Source organism: Nothoprocta perdicaria, unplaced genomic scaffold, assembly GCF_003342845.1.
Source record: "Nothoprocta perdicaria isolate Ctin4 unplaced genomic scaffold, notPer1 scaffold_30, whole genome shotgun sequence".
Lineage (NCBI taxonomy): Eukaryota > Metazoa > Chordata > Aves > Tinamiformes > Tinamidae > Nothoprocta > Nothoprocta perdicaria.
Window position 1 is genome coordinate 3,084,368 of NW_020455533.1, and position 15,011 is coordinate 3,099,378.

Below are 15,011 nucleotides of genomic sequence, written 5' to 3' on the forward strand. Positions count from 1 at the left end.
CAAATTTAGATTACCATTCTAAATGCTAATGGGCAGAATGCATGAGATTTAACAAAATAAAGTGAAATTATATGTAGATTGTGACATTAGTATTTAATTATGTACCCATCATAACACTGATGAGGCATGCTGCTAAATATTGGTGCACTGAAGTGAAAGCTTATCCTTAAAGAGTGGGTATATTTTACTTTCTTTCCTCTTTCCTAATCTGTTTAAATAACAGCATTGATTATAGGCTGTTTACCAGTTTTCACCTGTTATTGCTTTCTTCATGCTGTATGCCAGCTCAGGTTTGCATCACAGCCCCTGAAGCTCAGAGGAAAGCTGTGCTGCTTCTTTGGTGAGGCACTAAATGTGATTCCATGTATCTTATATTTTATCACACCCAAATAAATTTTAGATTTGTTATTTTTATTATTATTATCTTAGTGTAAAGAAAAAAATGGAAAAAGTAACCCATTTAACTTTTTTTAATTTCTTTTTTTTTTTCAGACTATGGAAACCCCCAAATATGAGCTGGTTGTAGAAGCTAAGGACATGGGTGGTCTTGATGTGGGATTAACTGGCACAGCGACTGCCACTATTCTTATTGATGACAAAAATGATCATCCACCTGAATTTACCAAGAGGGAGGTAAGAATTTGCCATCTGTGTTCTATAAAACATTGCATGGATTTGTACTTGGCTTTTTTCTGAACAGAAAAAGTCACTTAATAGACAGCACTGATACAGAATTGCTTTTTCTAGCAAAAGATGAATTAATTTGAAAATCTGTGATCAAAAATGTAGTGTAGAATGGTACCAGACACTAGTACATCTCCAGCTCTGAGACAGTAATTTGTCAAATATCCTGCTGTTCTAGTTCTTGTTCTTCAGACCAACCCCAAGATCCCCATAATGTTCTTTACCTTGATTTTTTGTCTCCATCCCGTGTATCTTTTTAGCACAATGAGATGGACTTTTTCTGAGCTGCACCTTTCTTCTTTTACGTTATTAAATTCAACTGTACCATTTCCACAACAGAGTGTGACTGCAAGGTAGAAATTCATGCCAAGGGGCTATTCTTGCGAGGTTGGCTGGCAGGATGAAAATCTGTAAATTATGCTTGCTGGTGGGAACTTTCTTCCTTGGCTCCTGCGGGGGGAAATGGAGAGTTTTCCTGTTGTCTATATTCTAGCTAAGGGCTTTTGATGATAGGCAACTTGGATGAGAGCAACATATTTTGTCATGTCTTCAGTACTTCACCTGTAAGACAGGCCGTGTTGACAGTTCTGTAATGAAAACTGTAGCCCCAAAAGCTTTAAATTTCACTATGGGTGAAGTTTGCAAGCCGAGTTTTTGTCCTGCAAATTGAATTGCACTGAGCCATACTGAAAGGCCTTGGAAAAAAAATAAAAAAATAAAAAAATACCCAGACACAAGATGTTCACTGCACTCAGGAGAATGTAGTACTGCTGCAGCAAAGTTTCTGTTTTGAAGCAAAGCAGCTTCCAGCTTTCCAGTTCTTCCCACACTGCTCCTTTCCCTCCCCTCCATTTGGTACTAATCTGTTTTTTGGGTTTCTTTTTCTTTTTTCTTTTTTTTTTTCCGCTGGCACCTGGAGAGACTTAAAGCCTAACAAGAGTTTTAGCTAATAACAGCTGCATTTGGACTTTGCCATAAAAGTTTCCTGAAGTTGTTCAGTTTTAAGGAATATTCCCAAAAGATGAGAAGTAAGCACGGGGGATTGTGATTTTAAGATAATTTTAGAAGAAGGAAGTGAAAGCCTATTGTTAAAAAAGCCTTGTTTTTCTCCCTTGGGTGTGCTTTTTCTTATTTTTTTTAATGTATTTGCCTGGCCTAATTTTAGCCATTTGACAACAGATTATTTTGAAATAAATTACTGCAATTTTACATGAATAATTACACCTTTTATAAATGCAAATTGGATAACCAGATTAAAAAAAAAAAAGAATGCACGAGGAATTAAAAGAAAAAAGCAACTTGAATAAGAAACAATGGCAATTTTGCCAACAGGAATAAGAGTTTTTGTTAATCAGAAGCAATAACAGTAATTACTTTTAGCAAAATTCTTTGGCAAAAGCATTTCAGGCACCTGAAAAGCAACATGAAGAGCCTTATCCAACCCTTTCAAGTAAATAGGCACTAAGTAAGTGGCTTTGATGGAGTTTTTAATTTCCTTAGGATTGTCCTTTAGGTCAGGCCCTTAATGCCCTGAGAGCTATATACTGAGAACCAATACTTGAAGTACATATAAAATCTATTATTTTAGAGCTATGGATCATAATTAACAGTACTTAAGGACAAGTCAATTTATTTAGAAGCAGGAAGTAATTGTATGCATCATCATTAATGGCAGTTCATGTCACTCAAAGTACTGCATACATGAATTTCCAGGCTTTTGCCTTTTGCAGAAATCTATTTTAATCGTGCATCCTGTTTGCCTTAACGATTTTCTGTAGTAATTTGGACTTGCTTGTTAAAAAAAAAAATGGGTGTCTGCTTAAATCCTAAATTCACTGTTAGGCAGGGTCTACTTCTGGAGAATTCTTAAGAACTTCTTAAGAATTCTTTTCAGTCACTGCTAGTGAAAAGTACTCTGTACTCCCCAAAACATAGTGATTTCAGTACAGAATTACAGTAACGAGTGCGAACCAACAGTATTATGTAGCTGTCTTTGAAAAGCCTGGTTTTATAGTTATTTCCTACACTCTATATGACATATAAATTTTCCTGTTTATACTTACCTCTTTTTTTTAATACATCGTGACACTGTTTTGAGCATTTCACTGTAGTTCAGAGATGGTAACGACATCAGAAATCTTCCTCTTACCTTAATAAATGGCACGATTATTCTGTGGATATAAGCAGGAAAAGTCAGACTTCAGGGCTATGCTATCAGCTCCCTTTACAGAGCTTATATGTGCTCTGTGTAAAATATGAAGTTGGGGAAATGAAGAACATCTATTAATGAAGCTAATGCCGCTTTCTTTGACTTACTCCTTAAAGTACCTAGCTATTTTATTTAAATACCAGTGTGTGTATGTATATATATTTAAATCCTAGTGCAATACTATTGATGTGAAGAGAACCTAAAAGAAAAGACTTATTCTACCAGATAAATTTTGAAGTAGAAATCTCACATACAGTAAATTTCAGGCTGATTCTTCTATTTACTTTGAGATTAGCTGCTTTCTTTTGTATCGGATTCTTTAGTATTGATGAATTTCCCTCCTCTCTTCATTCTCCTTTAAGATATTTTCCAGTAGTGCAATTTTCTCTTTTATAAAACAAATGCCTATTTACCAGCCTGTGTTTTCTTCTGGCAGTATAATTTCTGTCTAAAATAACTCTGCCTTTGTCATTTGCTGCTGATGCAGCTCAGTTAAGCCAAATTTTTAGTATGTTCTCTTCGCCTGTGAACGTGGTAGCTAGCACCATTCCTGATCTGGCATGATGAAAGACAGTGATGTGAATATGAACTGGGTTTGGTTCTAAATATTGTTTCACCCTCACACTTCACTGAGGATGGGTTTTAGTTTTGGACAGTGGACCGATCTCTCTCTCTTTCTTTTTTCCCCATTCGGAAGATGATTTTACCATGTATTTTTGAAACAAATTGTTCATGAATCTACCCCTAAGCAGTGGTGCTTGCTTGTTTACTCCTATTTGCTTGTGTTTTTATGAAGCCAGTTCCTTGCACACCTAAAATACACGTTAATGGGCTTTATTTGGTGTTTTCAGGAAGGTCTGAGTGCTCCTTTGCTCCTGTACACAGTTTTGCAGTAGCCTCTAGTGGCTTTATGTGGATTTTGCTGGAAGACAGGATGGTCACCTAGTGAATCCCTATTCCCTCTGGTCTTTCTGCATCCCCCAACCATGCAGTTCTGCTGCAGTTGTGGTCTTCATGCCCAGGGAAAGAATTCATAGCTGGTGTGTCGGGATGTAATCACAGAAGATGCTGAGCAGCTGGGCTGTGATCCAGCAAAGCACTTCCATTAGCTGCAGAGGAATTGCTTAAGCCCTTGAGGTTGGAAGCGTGTGCCAGGATCTTTGATGGGCTAATGTATTAGACATCGCTTTGTGGACTCAGACCAGTTAATTATCTTGTTGCTGCCCCATCAGTATATACATCTCTCAGAATATCTGCCTTGTTCTCTTTCACTTATGTACTTACCCCTGCTGCTTGTAATAGCGTCCGAGCAGTGCAAAAATCCATTCAGACTTGCAAACAGCGCCCTGCTCCCACTGGGGCTTTAATAACTTCATCTTTAATACTTGAAAAGAGCAATGTTCCAAAAGCTTCTCCAAAATTCCTCAGGTGAGGTAACGAGGTCTACTTTTTTAAATATCATAGTGGCCGGGTTACTCTGCCAGGTTTAAATTACAGAGAATGAAAATAGAGATACTTGTGAATTTAGTGGCCTTTTACAGGAAGTTTTTAAAATTTGCAGTCCAATTTCTGTAATATGGAAAGGTTTTAAAATGAATGTTATGAATATACATAGCATTCATATCTATATAAAACATTTATTTTGTAATCACAAAGAACACATCCTCTCCAGCATGTGAAAGCCTTAGGGCTCAGTTTTTGTTCAGTAATAAAGGAGTCCTTGTGTGAAAGTAAATAATAAAGCAAATAACAAGGAATTGATCAATCCTGGAAAATCTGATATCTGACTTTGGCACTGTAGGAACAGACAAACTGTTTAGGATTGAGTTAGCTTAGACTGAGTATGTGGTGGTGCTAAGCACGGATTCTGAACCCAGCACATTAAGGAAAAATAGGATGATTTTCTTGTCATTTTGTAGCAGTGAGCAACAGACCACTGTGGTGGTTTGTGTTTGCAAAGCAGCGATTTGGGACTAGGGACAATGCTGGTGGGAGAGGGTTGGGATTTGCAATATAGCATCTATGGGGAGTCATGAGCAGGTAAACATTTCTCGTGGTTCTGGCTTGCCTTCCCTAAGAACCGGGGCAGGAAAACCCAAAAAGTTTCAACTAGAAGCCATGAGAGTTTCACTCCCTGCTGCTTCTGCTTCCTCCTCCACAAGGAACAGTGCAGAGAATTTCTCCTTCTGGGCTTTTGTCCTTCCTCAGTGGAAAATATGTGCTCAAAAAGAGGCATTCCACAGAGTCCGTTTGCCTCCCTCTCTTCACTTTTGTCCTGACTTCTTTGAAGTATCTGTTCCTAAAGGAGGAGGCTTCCATTGCTCTTCTTTAATAGTAAATATATATGCGTGTATACATTTTTTTTTGCTTTGGTATAGGATGAGTTGTCTTTTCTTAGCAAATTCCATCAGCAGGAGGAGAGAAGAATGAAAATTATGTAACTTAATAGGATTCTTCTACTTCCTACCTAGTTCTCACATCTGCCCTTCATCCCAGCTTTGGGACAGCAACGTGTCCCCAGTCACAAATTGGGAAGTAGTGGATTCTGTCACTGTGCTCCCAATTTCGCAGAAGAAAGAGAGAATTCATTTGGCCAGGGAACAGTCTCATTCTTGAGACAATCTCTCATTCTGCCACTTCCCATCCTCACCTTCGACTTCATCAATTTCTGGCATAAAGTAATACAAAATAGAAAGGCGTTCTGTCACATCAGGAGATTAAGACTTGGGAAAATATTTCTCATATTTTAAATTTTATGAATATATGATCTTTGAAATGACTTTTCCAGTTAAATAAAGAAGCTTGCCTCCTGTGAGCAGAATAAAATTCATATAATTTGACAAAACATCACCACAGTGAAATTTGAGACATTTTAGCACAGTGAGTCTTAAGTGAAAAATATGATTTGCCCACATTGTGAATACCTACTGATAAATGGTTTATAAAAGAGTAATAAATGACTAATGTGAGCTTTAATAAATGATTCATCAATTCCTATAGAGACCTGTAAGTGAATAGGTTGCTTGTCACTGTGATTTATGATGACTTCCAACACTGTCTCTGGATTCAGTTAGGCTATCCATTGGGGTAAAACAGCCCCTGGAGTACAATATGTATCACCGTCTGCTCGTGGTTCAAAGAGGATATGAGACTTTTGGAGCACCATCTGGAGAGATTTATTTTGCCACTCAGGCTGCTGAGAAACACACCCGTAGCTTAGAGAGTCCCTGTTTTGATTGCTGGTACTGGCCAGATCATACTGAGGACCAGCTACTAAACTAAAAGCACTATTTAGGTTCTTCATGGGTCTCTCTTTCATAATTCTGTTCCAAAAATTATTCTCTAAGACATGATATTGTTATTTTCTGTGCTAGGCATATTTTAGGGATGGGGGATCAGATCTGCTCATTCTGCTTGCACATCTAAAAGCAACAAAAATCTTATCACCTTATCAGTGATATGGAAGTCAACCTTGATTCCTCCTTTTTTATATCCCAGGGTGTGAGTTACCCTCTGCCTCTCCTCTTCTCTGAGGGTCACATTTATGAGCTGGATCCAGGACTCCACCTTTGCATTAATGGTGCATGAAGAGAGACGCGTTCCTAATCCCTCCACTAAACCTAGTTCATTTGGAGAAACCACTAGAGGAGCAAGAGAAAATCAACTAGGACTATGAAAGTGTGCGAAGTGAAGCCAAAATATACTGTTCTTTGGTGAACAGATGACTTGGGAGCCAGCATGGCCAAGGCACCAGCCCTCTTACTTTCCAGCTGGGAAAGCAGTTGGGATATGAACCAGACTCAGGTGCAGGAACTGGTTGCAGGGTTCAGCAAGGCAGTGGTGACATCCTGAGTCTGCTTTTCTGCTTTATGTGTACTCTCTCACAGCAGTTCATAAACACTGGCATAAAAAGCAGCTTCCTGATGGCTGAGGATCATCATAGATTAACTCCTTGGCCATCCTTGTTTTTCCTAGAGCTCTCGACAGACCAACAAGGTCTCTGAAACTTACCCATTAGGTTAGAAACCCTCCACATTAGATGAGTATTTAAGCTGTTTAATTCAGCTTTTCATCCCCTTCATCCTCTTGGAACAGTCCACTAAGGCACTTGATGTAGCCAAAGCTTCAGGTGCCCAAGAGCCTCTTTGAAAAAACATAGGAAAGGTGTCGCCTGGAGTGTGTTTCATATGTGAAAGGCAGAGTTCAAATAAAAACTTCTCTGGTAATGGAAAAGGGGACCAAGGTGGAATTGCTATTCCTACGTCATCCTTGAAAGACGACCATCTCACCAGTTCTTAAAATGTGGAGGATCAAATGCCCCTGGAATCTATTTCTGCACAAATCTTAACGCTGAGAAAATTCTGCATAATCTAATCTGAATTTCATTTCAAGATGATGACATCCTCTGTTGTCCTCACAGATATGCAGGACAAATTAATATCCTTCCTGTCTTTTCATTCTTGCGTAGTCAGGGTCATGCATGGAGAAGACACATTTGTAGTTCAGGTTATATTCTTTATTTCTTAAAATTAATGAGAACACTTTTTTGATACCTATGATATTCATTTTTCCCCATAAATATTCAGACATTGTGCTTGGTGAATTGAATACAGAAGAGCTGACGTTGTCCCATAATTGACTTATTTGTGTTCTTTCATGTTTAAGCCAGGACGAAGATGAAGATGTATACGTGTTTCAGCTAGAGTCCATTTGCAAAGTATCCATTAATTTAGTTTAGAAAGTATCTATTAGTCAAAGTGAAAGCTATTTATTAAATCCTTGTGAAAGGAAACCATCTAAATGGTGATTAACTTTTTTTTCCTAAATGAAGGCTGTGAGCATTCTGTACTCATTGCAAAAATAACAGAGTATTTGAAATTTGCATTGAAGTTCTCATTTAAACGGTACCACTTTATGTATAGTAATTAGTCATCACTCTGACTCATGGTTTAGAGCTCTAGGCATTGATGTTTTTCTTAACTGTTGTGATATACAGAGCATATTTTCAAAATCACCTAAGCCTTTTAGGAATTTAAGTTTCTAAATAACATGGGTATTTAGACATTATTTTAAAAAACAATTTAAGATTAAAAAAAAAGAGGTTAGTGGACTTTAAAAGAGGACATAAACGTCTAATTTCCACTGGATTTTTTTTTTTTTAAAGAAAGGTTTTAGGTGCGTAGGTTATTTTGACTTTCAATGCAATAAGATCCCACATGCCTGTCTGCCTTCTAAATCTTATTGCTTTCAAATACCTTGGAAAAACGCCTGTGATCAGGAGCAGCCTTTGTTATTGTTTCTGAGCTGTATTGTGACGGTACCAGTCTAAGGACATCTGGATTACTTATTTAAACAATCTGGCTATCTGGATAATGAAATTAGGTATTTATTATTTTTTCACCGTGTTCAACATTGTGTGTCTGTTCTTATCAGAGTTAACTGGCTTTGAGGTTTCCAGTGCAATGAGAAATGCCCAGCACCACTCAGGATTGAAGTACCAATGCCAGCTGTAGCAGTGCAAATAAGAGGAATGATTTTAGGGAGAGGAAGAAGAACAAATGTGTTTATTCTGTGTGGTGAGTAAAAGAGGGGACCGTTTAGCAAAAACAATGTTTGGAAGACCAGTGTTTCCTGTGCTCATCCAGATTCATACTGTGTGCATAATAATCTGTATTCATGGGGCTTTCAGCGAGCTATCTGCATAACCAGTGTAAGCACTTTGTTCAAGAACTTCTGCAAAATATGTTTAACACTGAGTCCAGCCACTTATCACATAATTAGAGCTGGATACACTGCATAGCAGTCGGCAGCAGACTTTTACATTTATCTTCACTTGTGAGGGGTGAGTTCATTGCTTTGTTTCTCTCCACCAAGGTCATGAAATACATGAAGTTGTCTATTTAATCTCCAGATAAACACATTTCAGTGGTACATAAAACAACAGAGTGCCTGCTTTAGAGTCTGAAAGCAGCTGAGAAACGCTCATATAAGTACAGGAAAGGTTCTATGAATAGAAATGATCATTCAAACAGTGTGAAATTGGGGAGGAACACAAAGGCTCTTTACCCACTGCTCCAGAGTTATATTTTTTCCCCAGCTTTCTTTTCTCTTCAAGTCAGCTCCCATAATAACTTGTATTTTTGCCAATCCTTTTCTTTTTTTCTCTCTCTTTTTCTCTGTCCCTTCCCTGCCATGGGTTTCGGTTCCTTGATTAGCTGGGATCAGCTGATCCGAGCTGTCCTGATGGGAGCCTCCGTGTGAGTCCTTGCCTTTGGTAGCCCCTCGCTTGCACTCCGAAGGTCAGCAGCACCTCACTGGTAATAACAGCAATTCTCACTACAGCTGGTAAATTCTCGCCACAAAACCATTCCAGTGCTCACTATCCTCCAAAGACTTCTTCCATCTGCTTCTGCGAACAGCAAATATCCAAACACTGTGAGCAACAAAAAAAAAAAAAGCCATTAAACCCACAATTTATTGCTCTCTTCTATAAGAAGTGAAGGTTAATACGCTTCCTCAGTGTGGCCTGTGAAGTGTGAACTTTACCATAGATATTAAGTTCTGAATTACAAAGCAAACAGTAGCAGTAAGAGTTGTGACTACATCAAGCCCAAATGTATTTGGGGAGGTAACTAGGTAGTAGAAATTAAAGAGGAAGGAAGGCTGGAAGAGAGGCTCTTCAGAAAAGCACAAGCTGAACAAAGGTAGTGTGATGTCTGCAGGCCTAGTCTTGGACCACTTATTCAGGGAAACTCTATAAGCATAATTATTAGCAGGCATTGCCAGGAATGGCTGTGAGATTTTTGAATTAAACTGTTTTCCCCTTCGTTTGGAATTCCGTGGTTGCCTCCAAATCAAATTAGGACTGTTCTCCTGAGATTTTGATTTTAATGTAAATTTTAAAATAGGACTCATTTCCCTGAAAAATTCAGTGCTTTTTTTTTTTTTCCCCCTCTGAGTATGCTGATGGAGCACTCCATAGGAATTTCACTGTACTTTGGTGTTGGGCAAGGGTGCTTTTGTAGTGCATCTTCCCCAAACTGCCCCAGGAGTCCCACCTGCAACACTGAATGGGAGCAGATGACACTCAAAGTTCAAAATCAACTTCATGCTAACATTTCCAGGTCAGATTTTTAAGGAATGTACCTTCTATCACTGTAAAATCCTATTGACTGAAATGCTGAGCTCTCTGTGCAGACACAGTAGTTTCCGTACAGGGTATCCGTTGCAAGTTGGCTCCTAAATCCTCATTATTTCACTTTTATCAGCTTAGGTAGTAAGTAGAAGTGAATTGGTGGGTGCTTATTGAGGAATACATTGCCAGGTGTGATCTTGGAGGCAACAAAAGTGCTCTGTGTCTTGAAGGGACATTTATTTTATGCAAATAAAGGGTTGCAGTTCCTCTGATACGCAATGTGGAATCTTAACAGAAATGCTAAGAACTCCAGATCTCCTTGGCTGACGAAGCACAGCTGATTTGAGGAATAATACATTGAGGAATTGTTAGATGTGTGGCAAAATATCACTCCTAATCCCATGAGTTAAGAAACCCACACTGTTAAAATGCCTCGAGTATCTGTAGGAGTTCTATTTTATAAGTAGGATTAAACAAGATAACACAGTATAGATCTGAACATATTCAATTTGCACCAGACAAAACTCTATTTAATAGCAATTACACAATATGTGCTGCCTGGTATAGTAGTTGTAGTTTATATGAGCAGAAGGGATTTATAAAGCTGGAGTGCATTCATACAAGAATAACAGTTATATGACTGCTTAGGTCATTCCACCAGAGAGAATTTTGTGATCAGTTTATCAAACTCTTCACTGACAAGTGAGATTTTAAGATTTTTATCAGCAACACTAAAACTGATTTGGCTACTGCAAAATTTGCTAACCATCTGTGCGTACGAATCAAAATGTCAGGATTATTTAGACAAAATTTCTTTTTTCCTTCTGCTCTGAAACATTAAAATAGTGAACCGATAAAAATCAACACGCTAAGAGAAACTGCACGTTTATTCAAGTAAAATTGTTGGTAAGTGCCTATGAAAGAGACTCATTTGGAAAGCAATAAAATTTGATAGGGCTGATCATCTCTTGAACTTACTGGAATGAAAATGGTGTTGATATATACAAGAAAGGAAAAAAAAACAGGTTTGGGATTCGTAAGGAACTCTTTGCAGTTATGGCCTCAGTTGAAGAAAATGGCTCAGGAGTGTAATTTATTCAGATCCTTGTGCTTCCTACTTTTGGCTTATTTCCAAGACTTGTTTGACATAGAATCCCAGATGCTTATTTGCTTAAAGGGTAGCCCTTTCTCTAGCCGGCTGTCTAACAGTCACTTAATATTTATTTGTTTTTACGAATGTTTTCCCCTGTGTTCCTGGTCCATATGTCACAACAAAATGTATAATCCCAAAGCAACAGACTCACTGAGTCTTAACTTGATCCTCACTTTCCCGTTTTACTTTTTGACCCCATTATGAAAAATCTCCACATCTTAGTGGGTTCCCTTGACCCCTACGCTTCGCTCTGCAGCCAGTCCTTACCAATTTTGTTTGAACTCCCATCCTCCTGTTTCTGCAGCGTTTTTAGAGATTTTTCTTCTTCGGTTTCTTTGCGTATAGTGGGAGATTTCTAACGGTTACTTGCGGGTGGTGTCTGCTTGGTATCTAATTTGCCCAGTGCCAAAGTTCATTGTCTTCTTTATGCATCATCCTCCCAAATCCCCTTAGCCTCCTTCATCTTTCTCTTTTTGAAAAAGATTTCTTTTCCTATAGTCTTTCTCCTTTCTAAATCTGCTATTTAGATAGCAGCAAATAAGGAGCCATCTCTAAATTGTAGTAATTGCCCTTAATTTTTCTTTCATCTCTGAAGCCTTTGAGTCTTTCATTGATTTTCAGAGCCTAAACCTCTCCAGCATCCCTTCAGTGCACCTCGGCGCCTGTTTCCAGTTCCTACTCCAGATTCAGCTGCAACAGGACTATTTTCAGTGATATATCCAATGATCATTTTAGGCCAAGTGCAAAATCCTTTCCCTTTTTATGTTCTTGTTGGGTTTTTTTTTTTTTTGTTGCTTTTTTAATATGAAAACTATTCTTAATACTTTTTAAAAAGGTGTTTCTGTCCTTGGTCATTTCATGATCCTCTTTCTGCCCCATGTTTTTCCTCCTTTAGTGTTTTCTTGGGAAGATCTTTCTTTTTCTGTTCCCTGATGGTGTCCCCCCCCATCAAACTGTTATTCATGCCCCCAAATTCCTGCTTCCCTTTGGGAACCACCTCTGTTTTCATGACCTAAACTGAGCGTTTGCATAGAACAGTTAAAAAAATCTATGTAACCTCACTGCCTTCCTTCCATAAACTAGGTCCCATCACTGTCTGCTTCCACGCATCCTCTCATTTCTCCTTTTATGCTTTATTTGCTCCTCTGCAGCTCATTTGTTTTGACTGCCTTCAGTCACAGAGGCCAACACTGCCTATATGTTACGTTGCACTGTCAGATGTTCTTAGATCAGTGATTTTTCTTCATTTAAAAGAGTGATGGTTAGGAGAATGCTCTTGTCCTCAACAAGTTTAAAGGGTTGAAAGCAATTCTTTGGTTCAAAACAGAGTTTGGAAGACCTGGGGAGTGGCTGGAGAAACTTTCAAAACATACACAAGAAAAATCAATCCTGCTAAATAAGCTGAAATCTAAACCTACTTTTTTTTTTTTTTTGGAAATAATAACAGAGAAAAAGATTTTTCTATAGCAAAGACAATTTTAGCTGCCTGTATGCAAGCTATGGCTCCCATCCAGTGTGCTCTGTGTTGTGTGGACACAGTATTGGACTATAATGTAAGTCTGGATATTATGCATGAGCATATGTGTATACAGAGAAACACAGGCCCACAGATGTTTGCCTACCTAAACTGACGACCAGATGTTTTATCATCCTAAAATTGCATTTTCAAATATGGATTCAATCAGAAATGAAGTTTGATTTGCTTTTACTTGCTTACTGGAAAATAACCCAACTAGCATTTGAAACAGAGCGCTCTATACTTAGCTAATTGATCCCGCATTAAACTAAGCTAAGAAAAAAAAAAAGTGCCTCTTTGAAGACAAATGACGGGCCTGTTTTCTAAGGTAGCAGCTATGACCTTTTCAAGTTTTCCATCTCAAATAATAATTGAAGCCATGAGTAAATAAATCCAACTTTGCCTGCAGATGTTGAGCTTCCTAATGTCCTTTTACTCGAACGTAGCCCCAGCCTGATATTAATGGCAGCAGCAGTTTCATCATGCCCCATGCTGGGGCTGGCTGGGAGTCTCCAGGAACTGTTTTCTTTCCTCCAGCTATATGATTAAAATGCAGTTCCAATCAATAACTCCGTACAGTTTCTGTCAATGGGAAGTGTTCGCCTAGGGGTCCTCTGTGTCCCAGCGGTACTTTTTTCCCTTCAATTCCTCGGGATTCACTGGAGAACCAAATTACGATAAGTCTTGTTTACCTCGCGTGCCTGGTGAGGTTGTGTGTGGCCGGCGTGCGGGACCTGCGGGAGCAGCACAGCACGTGGGGAGCTGTAGATGGAGATGTTGGCACCGAGGCCCCTCTCCGTCCCGGGCTCCAGCGTAGCCTCTGTGAAGCCTTTGCTTGAGCAAGATTAAGTATTTAAGCATGGTTTGTTCGCCTTGCTAGTGGGAAGCAGGGTGGGCTGGGTTGCACAGAGCGAGCTCCCGCGTGGGCGTGGGATTTTGGCTCGAGTTTCTCCTCTTTTCAGAGAGGTCGGTGCTGCTCATGTTCCCTTTTCCTGCACAAGGACTGTCTGCTTTGATCTCCGAGGCAATTCCTGAGTAACCAGATGATTTTCGATGCTCTTTGCCCTAGAAGCAGTTGTATGCTTTAAGGCACTTGGTTAAAATGAAACGTTAAAGATATCACCAATTATGCTCTTAAAGAGAAAACAGAAGTCCTTATTGTAGTCTGAACATCTTATTTCCCATGGCGAAGCATTCTGAAAGTCAAAATATTCATTTTAAAAAGATGACGTCTGCTGCAATCTCGCCTGTTTCTACACTAAATTTGCATGTCATCTCTGTAAACAACTGTAGCATAGAAACAATGAATTAATTGTACTCAACTTGAATGTTTTTTGATATCTCATCTTCACATTATGGAAGATGCAGGAGAAAGGCAGCGTTCTTGCCTGAATGAAGCCAGAGTCGTATGTGTTTCCATGCGTATGTACTGTCAAGAAGAGCACCTAATAGTTTTTGCCTTCGAGGGGGTAGCTGTCTATAAATGCAAACAGGCAAGGTACTCATCAGCAGAAACAAGTGCATTCAGCTCCATGTTGCACATCCAAATTATTTATTCAGAAATAATAAGCATGGTTTGTCAACACTCACACTGAGTTCTTTGTGTAACGTAGTAAAGCTACTGAAATGTTCTTTCTGGAGTAATCTGTGATTATTCAGTGAGCACCATGCTCGCTTTTAAATGCCCAGAGTCCAGGCTATAGGTTGAAGCTCACTTATTCCATGAATTTATTTTTCTTAGATTCATAAAGTATGGGCAGCATTACAAATGTTAATGCTGCTATTATAGGATCATAATTTAAAAATACCAGTGTTCTCAAAGGGCTCCAGCAGTGTGTCATTTCCCTGCTTTATTAAAATGAATGAACAGATGTACAATTTTTTTTCTGCTGAACTATCATCTAAATTCATAAGCTATTTCTCATGTGCCTGAAATCCATGTTGGTTTCGCATTTTCTTTGCCTTAGAAAAAAAAAAAATTACACTCTCACATTTCTCACTCTGGGGATATAAACGAGAAGTATACTCTCCACTTCATTCACTTTAGACTAATATCCTTGGTACAATTTAAATCCCACCTCTTCACGGCTGTTCAGCAAAACGGAGGCACAGCAGCGCCCCGGATCCGATTGGAAAACTCCCTTGCTGGCTGGGCAGGCAGTGGGCTGGGGACTCTGAGGACCCCTCTGCTCTCTGTGACACAAGGAGGTGGCATGTGCCCACCCTTCATCCTTAGGTTGGCATCAATGATGCGGGTGGAGGCTGTGGAATTTCTTAGCAACAATTTAGGGGAAAAGAAAAAAAAGAAAAAAAA

General features: G+C 39.0%; 1 protein-coding gene across 3 annotated transcripts in view; it reads left to right on the forward strand.

Moving 5' to 3' along the window:
* Positions 1 to 15,011, forward strand: part of CDH13 (cadherin 13) — a 377,876-nt gene that overhangs the window by 304,080 nt on the left and 58,785 nt on the right. For all 3 annotated transcript variants that reach the window (XM_026042342.1, XM_026042343.1, XM_026042344.1), the window contains exon 8: positions 493 to 633. In XM_026042342.1, coding sequence (XP_025898127.1) covers positions 493 to 633 — 141 coding nt within the window. The remainder of the gene's footprint in view (positions 1 to 492; positions 634 to 15,011) is intronic.